We start from the raw sequence: 16046 nt of genomic DNA, 5'->3' as shown, positions 1-16046 counted from the left end.
AGAATTTAAAGGTCGACTCGAATGAATCTCAATTACTATCATTTTCTGCTTTTGCAAATACCATTATTGTTGCAAGTAAGGATAGAATTTCTCAAGCTCTAACTGTGCACCATTATGAAATTCAAAAGGGTGAAAAATCACTCGAGTTAAAACTAGCAGAGAGAGTAGTAGTACCGAACAAGAATTTAGTCAGTTTTGAGTCTATGAAGAAATTGACTATTCATGCCTTGATCCCTACTATTGAAGATTTACCAGTTCCTGATATTTTCATTATTATTTGCTACTCTACCGAAAAGAATAATATCTATGGTACCTATATGACAATTTCAAAGGACAACAATTATCAACAACCAAAATTACCAAAACTATTAGGTATTGGTGATCATCCATCAATATCTTCATTCAGAACGAGTCATGCCTCATTGGAAAAGGCATTCCTTGCAATAGTTTGGGGAGAGGGATTTTGTAATAATGGAGATGAGCATAATTTGCAACGATTCCCTTATACCTGCTCATTGGAAAGACTATCTTGTCCTAATGTTTTACAATATTCTTTCATCAGTGTGCAGGAGTTTGTACGTTCAATTCAACAAAGCTCCTCTGTTGATGCCAAGTCTACCGCTGAAATTAGAATGAGAGAAATGAATAAGGTCAACGAAAAGAGCAGCATCTTTATGGACCACAAATATTCATTCTCTCCATGTAAGGAAAATATGTTATTTGGATGTTATGACAGAGGTTCTCAACCTAGTATTCTTCTTTTCAAACACCATGAAATTCATAATACTATTAGCGCTATTACATTACATGTGGGTGTTATAGAGAATGGAAACTCAAAAGCAAGTTCTGAAACAACCCACACTAATGCAAATGATACAGAATTAACATCTACCCAAATTCAAAAGAAGATTAATGGCATGGTTGGAATGGAGCAAAAATACGGAGAATCATATACATTAGCAACTGCAGACGATACATTCTCATCTTGTGCATCATGTGGTGATGCCTTACCATATAATGGTTTAGTTTTAGATGAATTAATGTTTTCAGCTAAGTATTTGAAGTAAATTACGCACAATTGATAATTAAATACTACAAAATCAGTCAACAACGGTCAGCTTCATTTTCATTTTATATAGGCTTAATAACTAACAGAGTATTTCTGATTGATAGTACCTTCCCAGTCATTAATAGTATTCATGTCCCTAAGCAAAAAGAGATAGTTTCCAAACACCGATTTTGGAATACCGAACGCATCAGAAGATGTAGTTTACATGATTGCAAATCAAAGGATTTATAAACATGCATAGAATCCGTTAGTGGCAGACAAAAGAAAAAGAGTTGAACCCGGTTTCCATATTTTTGGACACCTATTTCAATATTATTTAGACCATCAAAATGATGTTACTAGTTTGATTGTTCTGGCACCCATCCACAACAGCTTCCTTTGAATAGGTATATTACAAGATATTTTGTGGAATTATCCCTGTTGCCCAGAGATTGATTGTGGAATTTTGCCATGCATAGAAACCAGAACTCCTTTAAATTGTTTACACTAGTTGACTATAGCATATATATTTATTTGAGTTTCATCTTCTTTTTGGTGACTACTGAATTGTCTCAAAATTCCAACCTGGAAGTACCATTAAGGTGTGTTATAGTTATAGCTATAGTCATTCCAATTTGTTTCAGACAAATTTTTCTTGAACACTCTTCCATAAGCAATTTCAAACATTGAGTCAAGAATAGAAAGTCTATTTGACTCATTACTAAGCAATACTTTCATTCTCTCTCGAAATTCACCCCATGTAGCCTTCTCAAACAATCCACATTTGTAAAGAAGGTACCTAGCGAGTTTCACCTCTGCAATAGATGTACACATTCTACATACTGTTGTGTCGGTTCTTTTCAAATAATGATAATTAAAGACTTTTTCGATGATTGGTATATTCTGTTTTGAAAAAGCCCTCAGAAAAGTTTGGTTGAATAATAATTCATCTTCACTCAGTGACTTTAAATATTTTCCCAATTCATCCACCGAGCTAAAGTCGTTTCTATTAATGAAAACATCTTTTGGAAATCCGAAACTTTCAACATTTGTAGCCCCATCATAAATCATCAATACCTTTGCTCCATTCTCTATTGCCTTAATTCCTTCAAAAAACTTCTCAGTTACATAATCTTCCTTTCTAGTATTCTCAAAAGCAGTATAAAATTTACAATTATGCTCTAATTCATATAATTTTCCTCTGGAATCTTCAGCAACATTCTTTCCACATTGTCCATAATGTCTTCCATTAACAAAAGTGGATAACTTTAGTACATCTTGAATTCTTCGGGCTGCATCAATTACATCACAATTTGAAATAAATGAACACAATGAATTATGCGTGCTCTTTTTAGTCCCTATCACCTTTTCATCAAGTTGGATTGTGTTAAAATTATATCCACAAAAGATAGAACAATTTCTATGGCTGCATCCACTTATATCTATATAATCAATATGTTGATTGACAACCCCTACAGTATATTGTTCATAACTAAAAACAATTTTCAAAGGAGCCATTTCTTTCCATATAGTGTTTGCAAATTCCTTATCCATAGCAGTTGAATTCAATTGCTTGTACACTTTCTTTAAAGAAAGCAAGGCATTCTTTCCATTACCTGTCGATTTTTCGAACAATTTTTTCGATATTTCTGGACCATTGGCCATATAAACATTGTAGATTATTGCATCTAATCTTTTAGAGATTATTGATGCATCAATGGAAAATAGTTTACACCCTTTAACTTTACATTGCTTTGTGTTGTTATCTTCATCATAAAAAAAGTGAAACCATTTCTTATCATTAAGTTTTATGCTATCAAAAGCAAAATTAATTGGTTCTAAGAGAGGTTCATGTCCTATTTTCTGGTCCTTAATTTGCCTTAAATACCACATAAAAGAATTTTCCATATGGGAAGGGTTTGTTAATTCGAAGATTGGAGTAGAATCTAATGGTTTAAGTAACGTGGTTTTAACAGGCGCAGTCTCTCTCCTCACAGAAAACAAATAATACAACAGAAATGAAGACAATAAATAGCAAAGAATTGATATGATTGCCTTCCTCATTTTGATGGTCATTTTTTAAAAAATAAATCTTAATTGTCGTGATTGAATAAATTTATTAAATTGTTCCTATTTAATATAAAACCCAGAGAAGAACAACATAGAGAACGGAAATTGTTTGTTGAATAAAGAAAAGTCAATAACAATCAACAATTATTATATTTATAATTCAGGTAGTGATAGTTTCACTAATAGTTCAACTGAACATGATATCATTGTGATCAAAGTTTTAAGATTCCAACTATTAGAATTCATAACGTGCAAAAACCATTTTTACAAGATGTTCTTGAAGCAGCAAGAAGGTTCCAGGATTTATAAAGGGAATTTCATTTATTAGTGATACTGCTTCTTAACAAGTTCAACATCATCCTTTTGTAAAAGTTCAACATCTCCTTCTACCATTCCCTTCACCAATTCATCAAAACCAACATTTCTGTTCCATCCTAATTCAGTTTCTGCCTTTGTTGGATCACCAATCAAGAGTTCAACTTCGGTTGGTCTGAAATAACTAGGATCTACTTTAACTCTAACAATACCGTCCACTTCTCCGTATTCATCAACTGTACCTGGTGTTCCTTTCCATTCAACCCTCCTTCCGAGAACAGCAAAAGATTTTTCAACAAATTCTCTAACCTTGTGTTTCTCACCAGTGGCAACACAGTAATCGGCTGGCTTTTCTTGTTGAAGCATCAACCACATAGCTTTAACATAATCCTTGGCATGCCCCCAATCTCTTTCAGCATCCAAATTACCCAAATACAAACAATCTTGCAATCCAAGATGAATACGAGCAACAGCCATAGTGATCTTTCTGGTTACAAATGTTGGTCCTCTTCTAATACTTTCGTGATTGAAAAGAATTCCGTTCAAAGCAAACATGTTGTAAGCTTCTCTATAATTAATGACAATCCAGTAACTATACAACTTTGCACAAGCATAAGGAGAACGAGGATAGAAAGGAGTGGTTTCTTTTTGGGGGATTTCTTGAACCAAACCATACAATTCAGAAGTACTAGCTTGATAAAATCTTGTCTTCTTTTCTAATCCACAAGCACGAATAGCTTCCAACATTCTCAATGTACCAACAGCATCAACATTAGCAGTGTATTCAGGCATCTCAAAGCTGACTTTAACATGAGATTGAGCACCGAGATTATAAATTTCATCAGGCTTAATCTTTGATATTATGGAAATAAGATTCCCAGTATCAGTCAAATCACCATAAACAAGCTTGAATCCTATCTAAATTTTAGTATTAATCATGAATTTAAATAACATACTGGAAGAAAGAACGTGCATGTCCTTACACAAGTGTTCAACTCTACCGGTATTGAATGATGATGAACGTCTAATAATACCGTAAACGGTGTATCCCTTTTCCAAGAGCAATTCTGCGAGGTAAGAACCGTCCTGTCCAGTTACACCAGAAATTAAGGCCACTTTTGTATGATGAATTTGAGGTGGAATTTGAGTAATATCAATAGCAGTTGGTTCAGACATTTTTATTGTTTTTTAAATAACGAGATTCCGTAGAATATTTACTTTAGCCATGTGATAGCTTAACAGCATTAACGTTGCATGCTGAACCTCCGATCTTATCTTTCAACTTATGAAAAGCCAATGTTAATAACAGCTTCCTCGATGATCATCATTATTAAAGAAGATCAATAGGACGATTAATAGTCAACAACAAATTCCGAATCGACCGTTGTACACATTCCTCTCAATTACTTAAGTATTCATGATTAATTAACTTATAAAACTTGTTTCTCTTTCAACATACATCTCTTCAATAATAACACAGAAAGTTAATGGGAATATCATCATGACTATATCAGGCTCCAACCACTCTCAGACCTGAATAATTGATACCTAGTTGAAAACAAGTACTTCTACCAGAATATGGATTACTTTGCTTAAAAATATTTTCACAGTTTCCCTATGCAATTAATTTCCTCAGATACAGAACTAGAAAACAATGGTAATTCGAATAGATCGACAACTTACCGAATTAATGATAGAGTTATCACCACTTAAATGTGAAGGACCTTCGGTTCAGTTTTTTGGTGTAGCGAAATCCCATGATCGAAATGGTAAGAAGCAAATTATCAATATCCAATCGAGACTCTTTCCAAGTATGAAGAAAATTGGTTTATTTGAATTCTGGTTGGATTGCTGATTTTGTATCCTCCAGTTATGTGAATTTTTCTATCAATTTGGCCTTGCACTAACTGAATACCATATTATTGACACCGAAGGTAGTATACCAGTATACGGTTATTATTGAATAATCGTCAGCAAGATTTATTGATCTGAATCATTCATTACGAATAAACATTATCAGTCATGTGAGAATTGCTTCTAATTCGATGCATAACCAATTGCAGTAAATTCATATTCGAAGGCATATACAGCGTTTTTAACAGTTGATACAGAATTTTAGTTTTTATTTCCAAACTTCATCGTCATTGATATCAGTGTTTATATTTTCTGAGTGGAATTGATTTGCATAAGCTCTGAGATAAATAGAATCAAGGATTGCCATCCTCTCTGGCCCTATATAATCGAATTGCTTCTTGAATTCATCCCATTCCCTATAGTTGAGTTTTTTCTTTTGTACTTGTAATCCGATTTTGAACAATAGGTATCTAGCTAATTTAGTTTGTCCAACAATTTTACACATTCTGCAAGGGATGAAATTTGAAAGACTTGGTCTCATCATCTTAATTGCATGATTGATTTGGACTCTGTCTCTTTCTAGTTCAGCAAATCTCTTATTGAATTCATCTTCATTTTCGTTCAACTTTTTCAAATATTGTCCCAACTCATCAATTGAGGAGAAATCATCCACATTGATGAATGCAGATTTTGGATATTTGAAATCAGCAATATTTGGTGGACCTTTGTAAACCATCAATAATCTTCCGCCATTCTCCATAGATTTGAAGCCTTCATATAATTTTTCAGTAATATAATCTGGAACTACTGAGTTTTCCATGGCAAAGTAAATCTTGCAATTATGTTCAAGTTCGAACATCTTACCTCCGTTAGTTTCATATGCATTTCTACCACATTTTCCATATTGTCTTACAGGAAGGTATGTTGAAAGTTGTTCCAAGATTTGTAATCTTTGAGTTGCATGAGATTCTGCTACACAATTTGAAATAAAAGCACACAAACCAGGTTTTGTTTGTGTGTTTTTGGCAAACTTTGGCGATAGCAAATTAATTGGGTAATAAAGATAATTGTTGAATAAAGTACAACTTCTAAAAAAACAAACTGAAACATCTATTGAAGTGCTTGAAAATCTTTCCATTGATGCTGGATCATCTTTTGTTTGCAAATATCCAGAAATAATGTTTCTAACAACAGATTCCCCATTCATGTAAAATGTTAATCTTCTTAACATTCTCCAAAGAGTTTCCCCGAGCTCTGAATCAATCTTGTTTGATATTTCTTCAACAGAATTTAAAAAACCATATGATTTGATTGTTTCTTGGAATTTTTTGACACTAACTTGTTCTGGTATGTCTTTAGGTCCAGACACGAGAATTCCTTCACTGTACTTATCATGATAGATGATTGCATCCAATTTTACTCCTCTTGAGAGTTCGCTTTGAGCTGAAGAGAATGGAAGTATCTCACATGAATGCTGTTTTGAGCATACTTCTTTGACCTTGTAAGTTCTGAAGTAATGAAACCAATTAGGCGAAGTTATTTCTTCATTTTTAAATCCTATTCTTGAAACATATGAATCCTTAAATGTTGTATTACCGATTGAATTGTATTTTTCAAGTTGTTGCTTATACCAGTCGTAAGAACCAACACCACTTGGTCTTGTTAAAAGATCAGCAATTTGGTGATAAATTTTTGTATCGTCAGAATGTTGTGCTTGTTTCTTGAGTTTTTGTTCCGTTGTTAGTTTTGCAACTTGTTGTTCTATTGTTTGTTTTGCTTGATTGGTCTCATCTTCCTTAATAAGAATATTATTAGAGAACCTGTCTTTTTTAGTTCTCCACAACAAAAAGGCCACCATCACAAATACTATCACAGCTGCTTTGGTTAAAAAACGTAATTTTGGCGTAGGGGAAAGTGAAAATGATTGCAGGTTCATTTTTTTGCACAAAAATTTTGGCTGGAAACTAAGCACAGCGACCCTCAAGTCGTTTAATAAGAATGAAAGATGAGATGAATGTTGATTCATGTTTGAAACTGATAGATGCTAGACTTTTGAATGATTTGAAAGATTTGAATTGGAAGAAAATGTTCCCAATTTCAAAGATTTCACTCGTGGTATGGTCTTGAACTATTCAAGCGAAGAAGAAACTACCAGCAAACAAAGGAGTATTTTGAAAATTTGAAACAATTTCCAGATCTATCAGAAGCTGAACTTATTTTTATGATATACTCTATTCATGAATATCTATCTCATGCACAATTATTTATGTCATAGTCTTCTACAAACAAAAATGAAAAACTTGCATTCTATTTATATTTTTCTGGATATATTTCTATCTACCTTTTTCTATAAAATCAGAACCTTAACTGATTTATATGCAATTAATATTTCTAAACAAGAGAATATAGAATTTAAAGAATTCGTTCGTCCAAGGGCTAAAATTGAAATGAAGTGGTGAAATTATCTCAAATATCAAATGACATGGTAAGAAATGGAACAAGAGAGTTTGTTGGAATGTATCAGTTTAGTGCCAAACCCTGCAAAAAAACAATTAAGAAATATTTTTATTTGTTTATTTTCTAGCAGTTTCATAATTATCCAAGAACCATTGTACAGTTGTCTTGATGGCTTCATCAAATGGAGTGTATTTAAAGGTTGGATTCAAACGTAACATCTTGGCATTGCTGGCAGTCTTCTTAAATTGACCATCAGCCTTTGATGTATCGAAAATCATATTTCCAGAAAAATTGAAAGCATCCTTGATACTTTGAGCAACTTGTCCAATACTCTTTTCATCTTCCTCACTCACACACAACATGATTGGTTCTTGTGATTGATAATTCAACATGGTCCACAACAACATACGAGCAGCATCATGTGAAAATAAGAATTGTCTCAATGGCTTACCAGAACCATAAACAATAAAATCGGAACCTCCCTTTTGGGCCTTGTAACACTTGTGCATTAAACCTGGCAAAACGTGACCATTTTCAACATTGAAATTATCGTGTGGTCCATAGAGATTAGTTGGGATAACACTTGAGAATCTGCTTTCCTTTCCTTCACGAACAGCTTGTTCGTTATACCAAACACTCAACATGTCCAACATTCTCTTGGCATAGGCATAGGCATCATTGGAAAAGTGTGGTGGACCTACATGGAGTTTATCTTCAGTAATTGGATATTCAATCTTGTCCGGAAAGACACAAGTAGATAAACAAGAGATGGTCTTTTTAACTCCATATTCATAACAACATGAGAGAATATTATTATTCATATTCACATTGTCGAGCCAGAAACTGACTTTAAAATTCATATTCTTGAAAAGACCTCCAACAAAAGCAGCCAAATGTAAAACATAGGTTGGTTTGTATTTTTCAAAAAGTGCTTTACAAGCACTCAAATCACGTAAATCACCATCCTTAGATCCTAAGAAAACCCAACTTCCTGGCAAATTATCTTGTTTGACAACATGTTCAACGGCTTTACCAAAGAGACCGGTTCCTCCTGTTACTAAAACAACATCCTGATCGGTGAGAACGAGAGGTTGAACACGTAATTCCGACATTTTTATTTGCATTGTTTATAATAATTAAGGGCGAGCACCACAATATTTCGTCTCACCTCACCACAACAACCGTGCACTCTTAATAATATTATTAAAAAAACGGCTCATCATTACTAAAATTATTGCAAACGAACTACATTGCCTCTTAGGAAAGTTGCCAGAAAATATTGTGAAATCTTTTAAATTTTGGAAAATTCGTTACTTTCACATAAGTTCATACAGATTTCCACTCCACTATCTCAAGATTTCCAAACTCGTTAAATAATTTATCAATTCCCAGCTTCAGATATTGTCCAATTCTATTCCAATCAAATTACTTTAGATAAAAGTTTTCTTATGTTTCCTTCAACAGCAACCAATGGTGTATATACATTCTTTAAATAAATGAGCAACTTGTTATTCATGCTTTCTTACAACAGAATAGTGTTGTTAGTGATCAAGGAAGAAATAATATAAGGATCAGCATTACTAGCTGGTCTTCTGTGTTCAAAGTATCCTTTTTTCTGCTTCGCTCGATCTTGGAATTCTAATTGAAACTCCTCTATCAACATCTGAGAGTCTAACCAAAATATCTGGCCATCCATAATTGAAAACCTTCTGAGATACCTTCACATAAACAACGCTTGTATCCAGATGGTCTGTCAGCTACTGCTCCATATTTTTTTTGTTCCAAAACATAGAAAAAAACGTAAAAAAGGAAATTTAAAAACAATGAAACATATATTTCTTTATTTCAAGGAACGCATCAATGCGTATTATTCATTTTTTAATTTCCTTAATTTTGATATCTCCATAAAAATGAAATTTCTTAATCATTCATTTACATTATTATTTGACCTGGTTCAAGCACATCACTACTTATTGTCTTGTGAGGCAACACCTTGATCTCGTTGACAAATATCTCATTGTCGACATGTGTGTCTTCTCCTAGAACTGTGTTATTTGTCACTCTTGACCATTTACCAACAGAACTCTTCCAGCCAATAATAGATGATTTAACAAGAGCGTGTTGTTTAACCCAAGCTGATTCAAAAATTGTTGACCTAGTAACTCTGGCTCCTTCTTCTATAATGACATTATCACCAAGCACTACGTTAGGTCCAATCATTGCTCCTTTTCCAATTTTAACATTTTCTCCAACCAGAACTGAGGATTCATTGATTATTTGGTAAGAACCATCTTCTGGATTCTTAGCAAATTGTTGATTGTTTTCTGTCTTGTGTTTGTCACTAGACAAATACAAACACATACCAGTAATATAGTCCTTTGGTTGACCAATATCCATCCAGAAGCCATTTAAATCCATTGCATATAATTCATTATCCCTGGCCATAAATGGAAAGATTTCTCTTTCAATACTGGTTGGTCTCAATTCAATTCTTTCTAACACTTTTGTACTAAACACATAAATACCAGCGTTGATTCTGTCACCAACAAAAGTCTTTGGTTTCTCAACAAATTTTTCTATTTCACCTTGTTTTCCATCTTGTGTAACAACTACACCATATTTACTAGGATCATCAACTTTAGTTACCATAATGGTTCCTTCCTTTCCATGATACTTATGATAATCCAACAGTTCATCAAACGAATATTCACAAATAACATCAGAATTTAAAACAAAGAAGTATTCATTCTCATCAGCAACAAGAATATCCCTGGCAAGGGCCAAAGGTCCAGCTGTACCTAATGGTTCATTTTCCACGGAATATGTAATCTTAACTTGATACTTTTCTTCATACTTCTTCATAGCATCAATCATTTCTTGTGGCTTATAATTTACAGCAAGAACAATCTCTGTACATCCTGCCTTCTTCAATGCTTCAATTTGATGAACAACTATTGGCTTATTTGCAAAGTGAATAAGAGGCTTGGCAGTTGAGAAAGTAAGTGGACGAAGTCTTGTTCCATAGCCACCAACGAGAATCCTGAAAAAGCTATAAAAATTTAACTGTTCGCAAAACTTACAGAGCCTTAACCTTCATGTTCTTTTTATAAATTATATTAAATATTTAAATTAAAAAACAACTGTAGAGTTTTTAAAATTTAGGTATGGAGTGGACAACATACAGAGTAAGAAATTCATTTTGACTTTTCAAATTGTTTTCGTGTTTCTCTGTTATCCAACCCAAAAGAGAGAAATTATTACTTACTTCCGGAAGTTACCCACCCAAGGAACACGTGTTCGGAATTGTTGTAAGCCCACAAATAAATTCCACTCAAATTTGCAGAATCATCAAAGCAAAAAAAAATAACTCAACATGTCCAAGTATACATCGAAGGCTTTGTTAGCTCTTCTTTTAATCTGCTTTGTGGCTACATTTGTTTTCTCTGAAGAGAATGCCACAAAGACTGATAAGAAGTCTGGAGGTCCAATCATTGGTATCGATTTGGGTACCACATATTCCTGTGTTGCTATTTATAAAAACGGAAAGGCTGAAATTATAGTAAATGACCAAGGTAATCGTATTACTCCTTCTGTTGTTGCCTTCTCTGAAGATGGTGAAAGACTCATCGGTGAAGCTGCCAAGAATCAAGCTACTATTAATCCAACAAACACTGTCTATGATGCTAAGAGACTTATTGGTCGTAAGTTCTCCGATGTCGAAGTTCAAAAGGATGCTGCTTTGTTGCCATACAAGATTGTCGATAAGAATGGTAAACCATATATTCAAGTTGAAATTGCTGGTGAAAAGAAGATTTTTGCACCAGAAGAAATTTCTGCTATGGTTCTCCAAAAGATGAAGGCTATTGCTGAAACATATTTGGGACAAAAGGTTTCCAGAGCTGTTATTACTGTTCCAGCTTACTTCAACGATGCTCAAAGACAAGCAACCAGAGATGCTGGTACTATTGCTGGTCTTAGTGTTGAACGTATTATCAACGAACCAACAGCCGCTGCTATTGCTTACGGATTGGATAAGAATAAGAAAGATGTCAATGTTCTCGTTTTTGACTTGGGTGGTGGTACTTTTGATGTCAGTTTGTTGAATTTGGATGAAGGTCTCTTTGAAGTCTTGGCTACCAATGGTGATACCCACTTGGGTGGTGAAGATTTTGATCACAGAGTTGTTAGATTCTTCTTGGATGAATTTAAGAGAAAGAATCCAAAGGTTGCTGCTTCTGTCGAAAAGGACAAGAAGGCTATCCAAAAGTTCAAGAGAGAAGCTGAAAAGGCCAAGAGAGTTTTGTCATCACAACATGAAGCTAGAGTTGAAATTGAATCCCTCCATGATGGTATTGATTTCTCCACTAAATTGACTCGTGCCAAGTTTGAACAATTGAACAACGATTTGTTTGTCAAGACTTTGAAGCCAGTCGAACAAGTTTTGAGAGATTCCAAACTTTCTAAGGAAGATGTTCAAGAAATTGTCCTTGTTGGTGGTTCTACTCGTATTCCAAAGGTTCAACAATTGTTGGTTGACTTCTTCAATGGTAAGAAGCCAAAGCAAGGAATTAATCCTGATGAAGCTGTTGCAGCTGGTGCTGCTATTCAAGCTGGTATTTTGGGTGGTGAATTGGACGAAGACATTGTCTTGGTTGATATTGCTTCCCTCTCATTGGGTATTGAAACTGTCGGAGGTGTCATGACCAAATTGATTCCAAGAGGTACTAAGATTCCAACTCAAAAGTCACAAATTTTCTCCACTTATCAAGATAACCAACCTGGAGTTTTGATTCAAGTTTATCAAGGTGAACGTGCCATGACTAAGGATAACAATTTGTTGGGTAAATTCGAATTGACTGGTATCCCACCAGCACCAAGAGGTGTTCCACAAATTGAAGTTACCTTCTCAGTTGATGCTGATGGTATTCTTCATGTTTCCGCTAAGGATTCTAAGGCCAATGTTGAAAATAGTATTACTATTACCAACGACAAGCTCAATATGGATAAGGATGATATCGAAAGAATGGTCAATGAAGCTGCCAAGTTTGAAGAAGAAGACAAAAAGCAAAAGGAAAGAATTGACGCTAGAAACGCTCTTGAAGGTTATGCTTATCAATTGAAGAATCAATTGGATGATGAAAAGTTCAAGGATAAACTCCCAGCTGAAGATAAGAAGGTTATCGAAGAAGAAACCAAGAAGTCTATTTCTTGGTTAGAACAACACCAAGACGCTACCAAGGAAGAATTTGAAGAAGAAAGAAAGAGATTGGAAGAACAAATTAAGCCAATCATGACCAAGTTCTACCAATCCCAAGGTGGTGCTCAACCAGGTGCTGAAGGAGCAAACACTGCTGATGCTCAACATGACGAATTGTAAATTACAAATTTTCGAGTAAAGATAATTTTTCAGATCATCTTAAACTTCCTAAATGATTAAATTACCTCAATCATTGTTTTAAATTGACATTGCTTTGGTTAGTAAATACATTTACATTGACAGAAAGGAGTTGATTTAAACATTATTTCTTGTTGTACATTCATACTTTGATTGTTAGTGTTGTTGGGTGTTGTTGCTTTGAATAGTTCGAACATTATTCTCCAAATCAATTAAACTTCAAGATCTTGTGAGGATACATAGAATCCAAGTAACTTATTAAATTTTGAAAAGTCAGAATTTTTCTCCATTGTTGAAGAGCTTTCCAAACAGGTCTTAACTCAAGAACATCGGAGAGGTAACAACTTCCTTCCCGTCATCATCATAAAACTTTCTCTGCTGCAAATGTATAAATTGGATTGAGCATTACTCTTGCTGGCTGAAAACAATCAAGATAAGCAATAACAATACCAGTGACACAATATACATCTTAAGAAACTCCTTTCTCGTTGATGAAATTGAGATAAAATCATTCCAATTCTTTGTTTTATCTTTATGATTGTTGACGAATTCATTAACAATGTCTTCTTTTCTAAATCTACATTATTGTTAATAATTAAATTGTTTTAAGGTGCAAAAAACTGTAGATCAGTTCAAACTCAAAAGGTTCTCTCCTATATCTAAATCAACCTTTCCCAATTATAGTCAATTCAGATGCTTCTCCTCAAGGATATGGCGTCCACTCCTCAAACACTGTTGTTATAGGAAGATCTCACACCAACGATCATATCGATTCGAAAGAAATGATGGCAATTCTTCAATTCTTCAGAAGCAAGATCACAAAAGCTCTATCTTGAAATAGGAAGGGCCAATTCAACTGCCGCTCTCATACATAAGAAAAAGATATGGAACTTTCGAACCTCGCTCAAATAGCAAGGAAAATTTGGAAATAGAATGTGGCTCGAGAATTGCAAAAGTAATCTACATTCCCTCAGAGAAAAATTACAGACAAACTAAGCGGTTTAAGCGATTAGAAATCATCACCAGAATTGATAAGTATGGTAGAAAAAGAATTCAGAACCACATTATCGACAGATTTGCAATATCAGAGTCAGCAATAAATAAACTAATGAATATAAAGTTCACACTACAACTTCTACCTATTCTATTAACAAACTTTCAATAAACCAAATTTAAGTAATACGTTCTACCAATAAACCAAGTTGTTTTTTGAAAAAACAACTCATATAAAAAAACCTACTCTTGTAGGAAAAAAAAATCGGTAAAAACCAAAAAGTTAAGAATTAAAAAACCTACTCAACCGTCTTGACACTTAAGAATCAAAATGAGAATGAGAAAAGAGGTATATTCAGTACAAATAGAGTAAAATTTTTCAATCAATTGTTGTTTTCAAAAAACACTACTTTATCTCAGTAAACTTCAATAAGAACACTGTATGTTGCTCAGAAATGCTGCTTTTAAAGTCATTGACATTATAGTTGTTTACAAAATCGAGATTGAAATAGAACAACTCCTCTATAAAAAACCTGTAATAATAAATTTGTCACAAGATGACACTTCCTAAGCAAGAAATGATAGGTCCCACCTTATCCCTCCCATATTAGTTTTTAAAATATTTTAGCCTTTTTTATACGCCAATTAATTTCTTAGTAAGTGAATTAATTAAGCGAGGCAATTTATTAAGCACTCTTAGTGTCTTTTTGGATATTATTTTTTAATTTAATTTTTTCACTTTATTTGGTTTTTTCTTGCTTTTAGCATTGTCTATTAGCAAGTTTTTTACATTTTATTGCTAATAAAGATTTTTATCTAATCAAAGCAGGTTCTTATTTGGTGAAACAGTTACCTGACTCTAAAACCCATTTGTCTCTAATCAATTTGTTACTCTTTTTATTATAATCTATGAAGAACACCATGTTGTCTCTGAGTTTTATGTAATGTTCCAGAATCTTACCAGATTTCTTTGAGGAAACATAAATCTTTCCTAGGACCACGATTTATCATCATTATGCCATTCCATCCTTTCATTTCCACCCGATTACACATTTGCTTTCTTAATCTGTCTAGGAATGACATGATTGCTGGTTCTGCTAATGCTAGGAACTCCATTTTTCCTATGAATTTGGCGACGAATCTTAAGTTTAACAGAGATCTTTGAGATTCTGCTAAGATTAGTTTGTCCATGATATCCATAGCTATTACTTTCTTGTCTTCTGGAATTAGAATTTTCCCATTTTCTAAATCGAAGAGGATGCCCAGAAACTGAATAGTTTGAGTTGGAATTAGAACTGATTTCCCTTGAAGAAGCCATCTAAGGAATTTTAAGTCTGTTATTAACGTTCGGAGATTTTCTAGTACCAAATTGAACAAATTTCCACTAAAAGGATGTCGTTTATGTAAATAAAGACCATAATTCCTTTTATTATTTTCGTAAAGCTTTGGGGAGCTATGTTTAGACCGTCCTATTCGCATCTCTTAATTTTTTTCTTATCTTTACTAATACTATTGATAAGTTTTTTTATAAGAGCCATATTTATTAATCTCGGGACCTGCTAATAAAGATTTATATCCGTTAAAGCAGTTCTCAGTGCTGAATCACCTTAAAGATGAAACAGTCTTTGAGCTTTAATATCCATTAGTATAATTACTTATTCTCAATCTTGTTTTTATTAATTTACAATGTAACAAACAAAAAGAAGAAACAAAAAAAGGAAAAATTTAATACAATAGGAAGACCTTATTAATCTAAAGTTATCAGGCTAATGCGGTGTTTGTTTGATACTGAAATAGATTTAATCTACAACCTTTAAGGTAGTTGATAAGAAAGTGTTTGAAATGATCAAATGTTCTACGTTTCTGTCTTAATACTTTACCTCTACTGATTTTAAAGAAGTACAAGAGACGTTT

At 33.6% G+C, this 16046-nt stretch overlaps 6 protein-coding genes across 6 annotated transcripts; 1 reads left to right on the top strand and 5 right to left on the bottom strand.

Annotated features, from left to right (window-relative positions):
- Positions 1 to 655: 655 nt before the first annotated feature.
- NAEGRDRAFT_59580 (uncharacterized protein) lies at positions 656 to 2602 on the bottom strand (the record flags this gene model as incomplete). Its single annotated transcript, XM_002670873.1, has 1 exon — positions 656 to 2602. The coding sequence occupies one exon, from the start codon at positions 2600 to 2602 to the stop codon at positions 1646 to 1648; it is 957 nt and encodes a 318-aa protein (XP_002670919.1). The 3' UTR covers positions 656 to 1645.
- Positions 2603 to 3442: 840 nt separating this feature from the next.
- NAEGRDRAFT_60947 (uncharacterized protein) lies at positions 3443 to 4609 on the bottom strand (the record flags this gene model as incomplete). Its single annotated transcript, XM_002670872.1, has 2 exons — positions 3443 to 4347; positions 4390 to 4609. 2 exons carry the CDS (start codon positions 4607 to 4609, stop codon positions 3443 to 3445), a joined length of 1125 nt encoding a protein of 374 aa, XP_002670918.1.
- A 946-nt stretch (positions 4610 to 5555) lies between these two features.
- Positions 5556 to 7223, bottom strand: NAEGRDRAFT_74059 (uncharacterized protein; the record flags this gene model as incomplete). Its single annotated transcript, XM_002670871.1, has 1 exon — positions 5556 to 7223. One exon carries the CDS (start codon positions 7221 to 7223, stop codon positions 5556 to 5558), a length of 1668 nt encoding a protein of 555 aa, XP_002670917.1.
- A 637-nt stretch (positions 7224 to 7860) lies between these two features.
- On the bottom strand, positions 7861 to 8856 carry NAEGRDRAFT_74058 (uncharacterized protein; the record flags this gene model as incomplete). The annotated part of the gene is made up of 1 exon (XM_002670870.1): positions 7861 to 8856. The coding sequence occupies one exon, from the start codon at positions 8854 to 8856 to the stop codon at positions 7861 to 7863; it is 996 nt and encodes a 331-aa protein (XP_002670916.1).
- An 820-nt stretch (positions 8857 to 9676) lies between these two features.
- Positions 9677 to 10841, bottom strand: NAEGRDRAFT_74057 (uncharacterized protein; the record flags this gene model as incomplete). The annotated part of the gene is made up of 2 exons (XM_002670869.1): positions 9677 to 10784; positions 10825 to 10841. 2 exons carry the CDS (start codon positions 10839 to 10841, stop codon positions 9677 to 9679), a joined length of 1125 nt encoding a protein of 374 aa, XP_002670915.1.
- Positions 10842 to 11109: 268 nt separating this feature from the next.
- On the top strand, positions 11110 to 13157 carry NAEGRDRAFT_83309 (uncharacterized protein). The gene has a single exon (XM_002670916.1). It carries the CDS (start codon positions 11118 to 11120, stop codon positions 13119 to 13121), a length of 2004 nt encoding a protein of 667 aa, XP_002670962.1. The 5' UTR covers positions 11110 to 11117; the 3' UTR covers positions 13122 to 13157.
- Positions 13158 to 16046: the final 2889 nt, after the last annotated feature.

This window comes from Naegleria gruberi (genome assembly GCF_000004985.1).
Source record: "Naegleria gruberi genomic scaffold NAEGRscaffold_66, whole genome shotgun sequence".
NCBI lineage: Eukaryota > Heterolobosea > Eutetramitea > Acrasida > Naegleriidae > Naegleria > Naegleria gruberi.
Note: the sequence above shows the minus strand (reverse complement) of the source record. Positions and strands in the feature narration are given on the sequence as shown.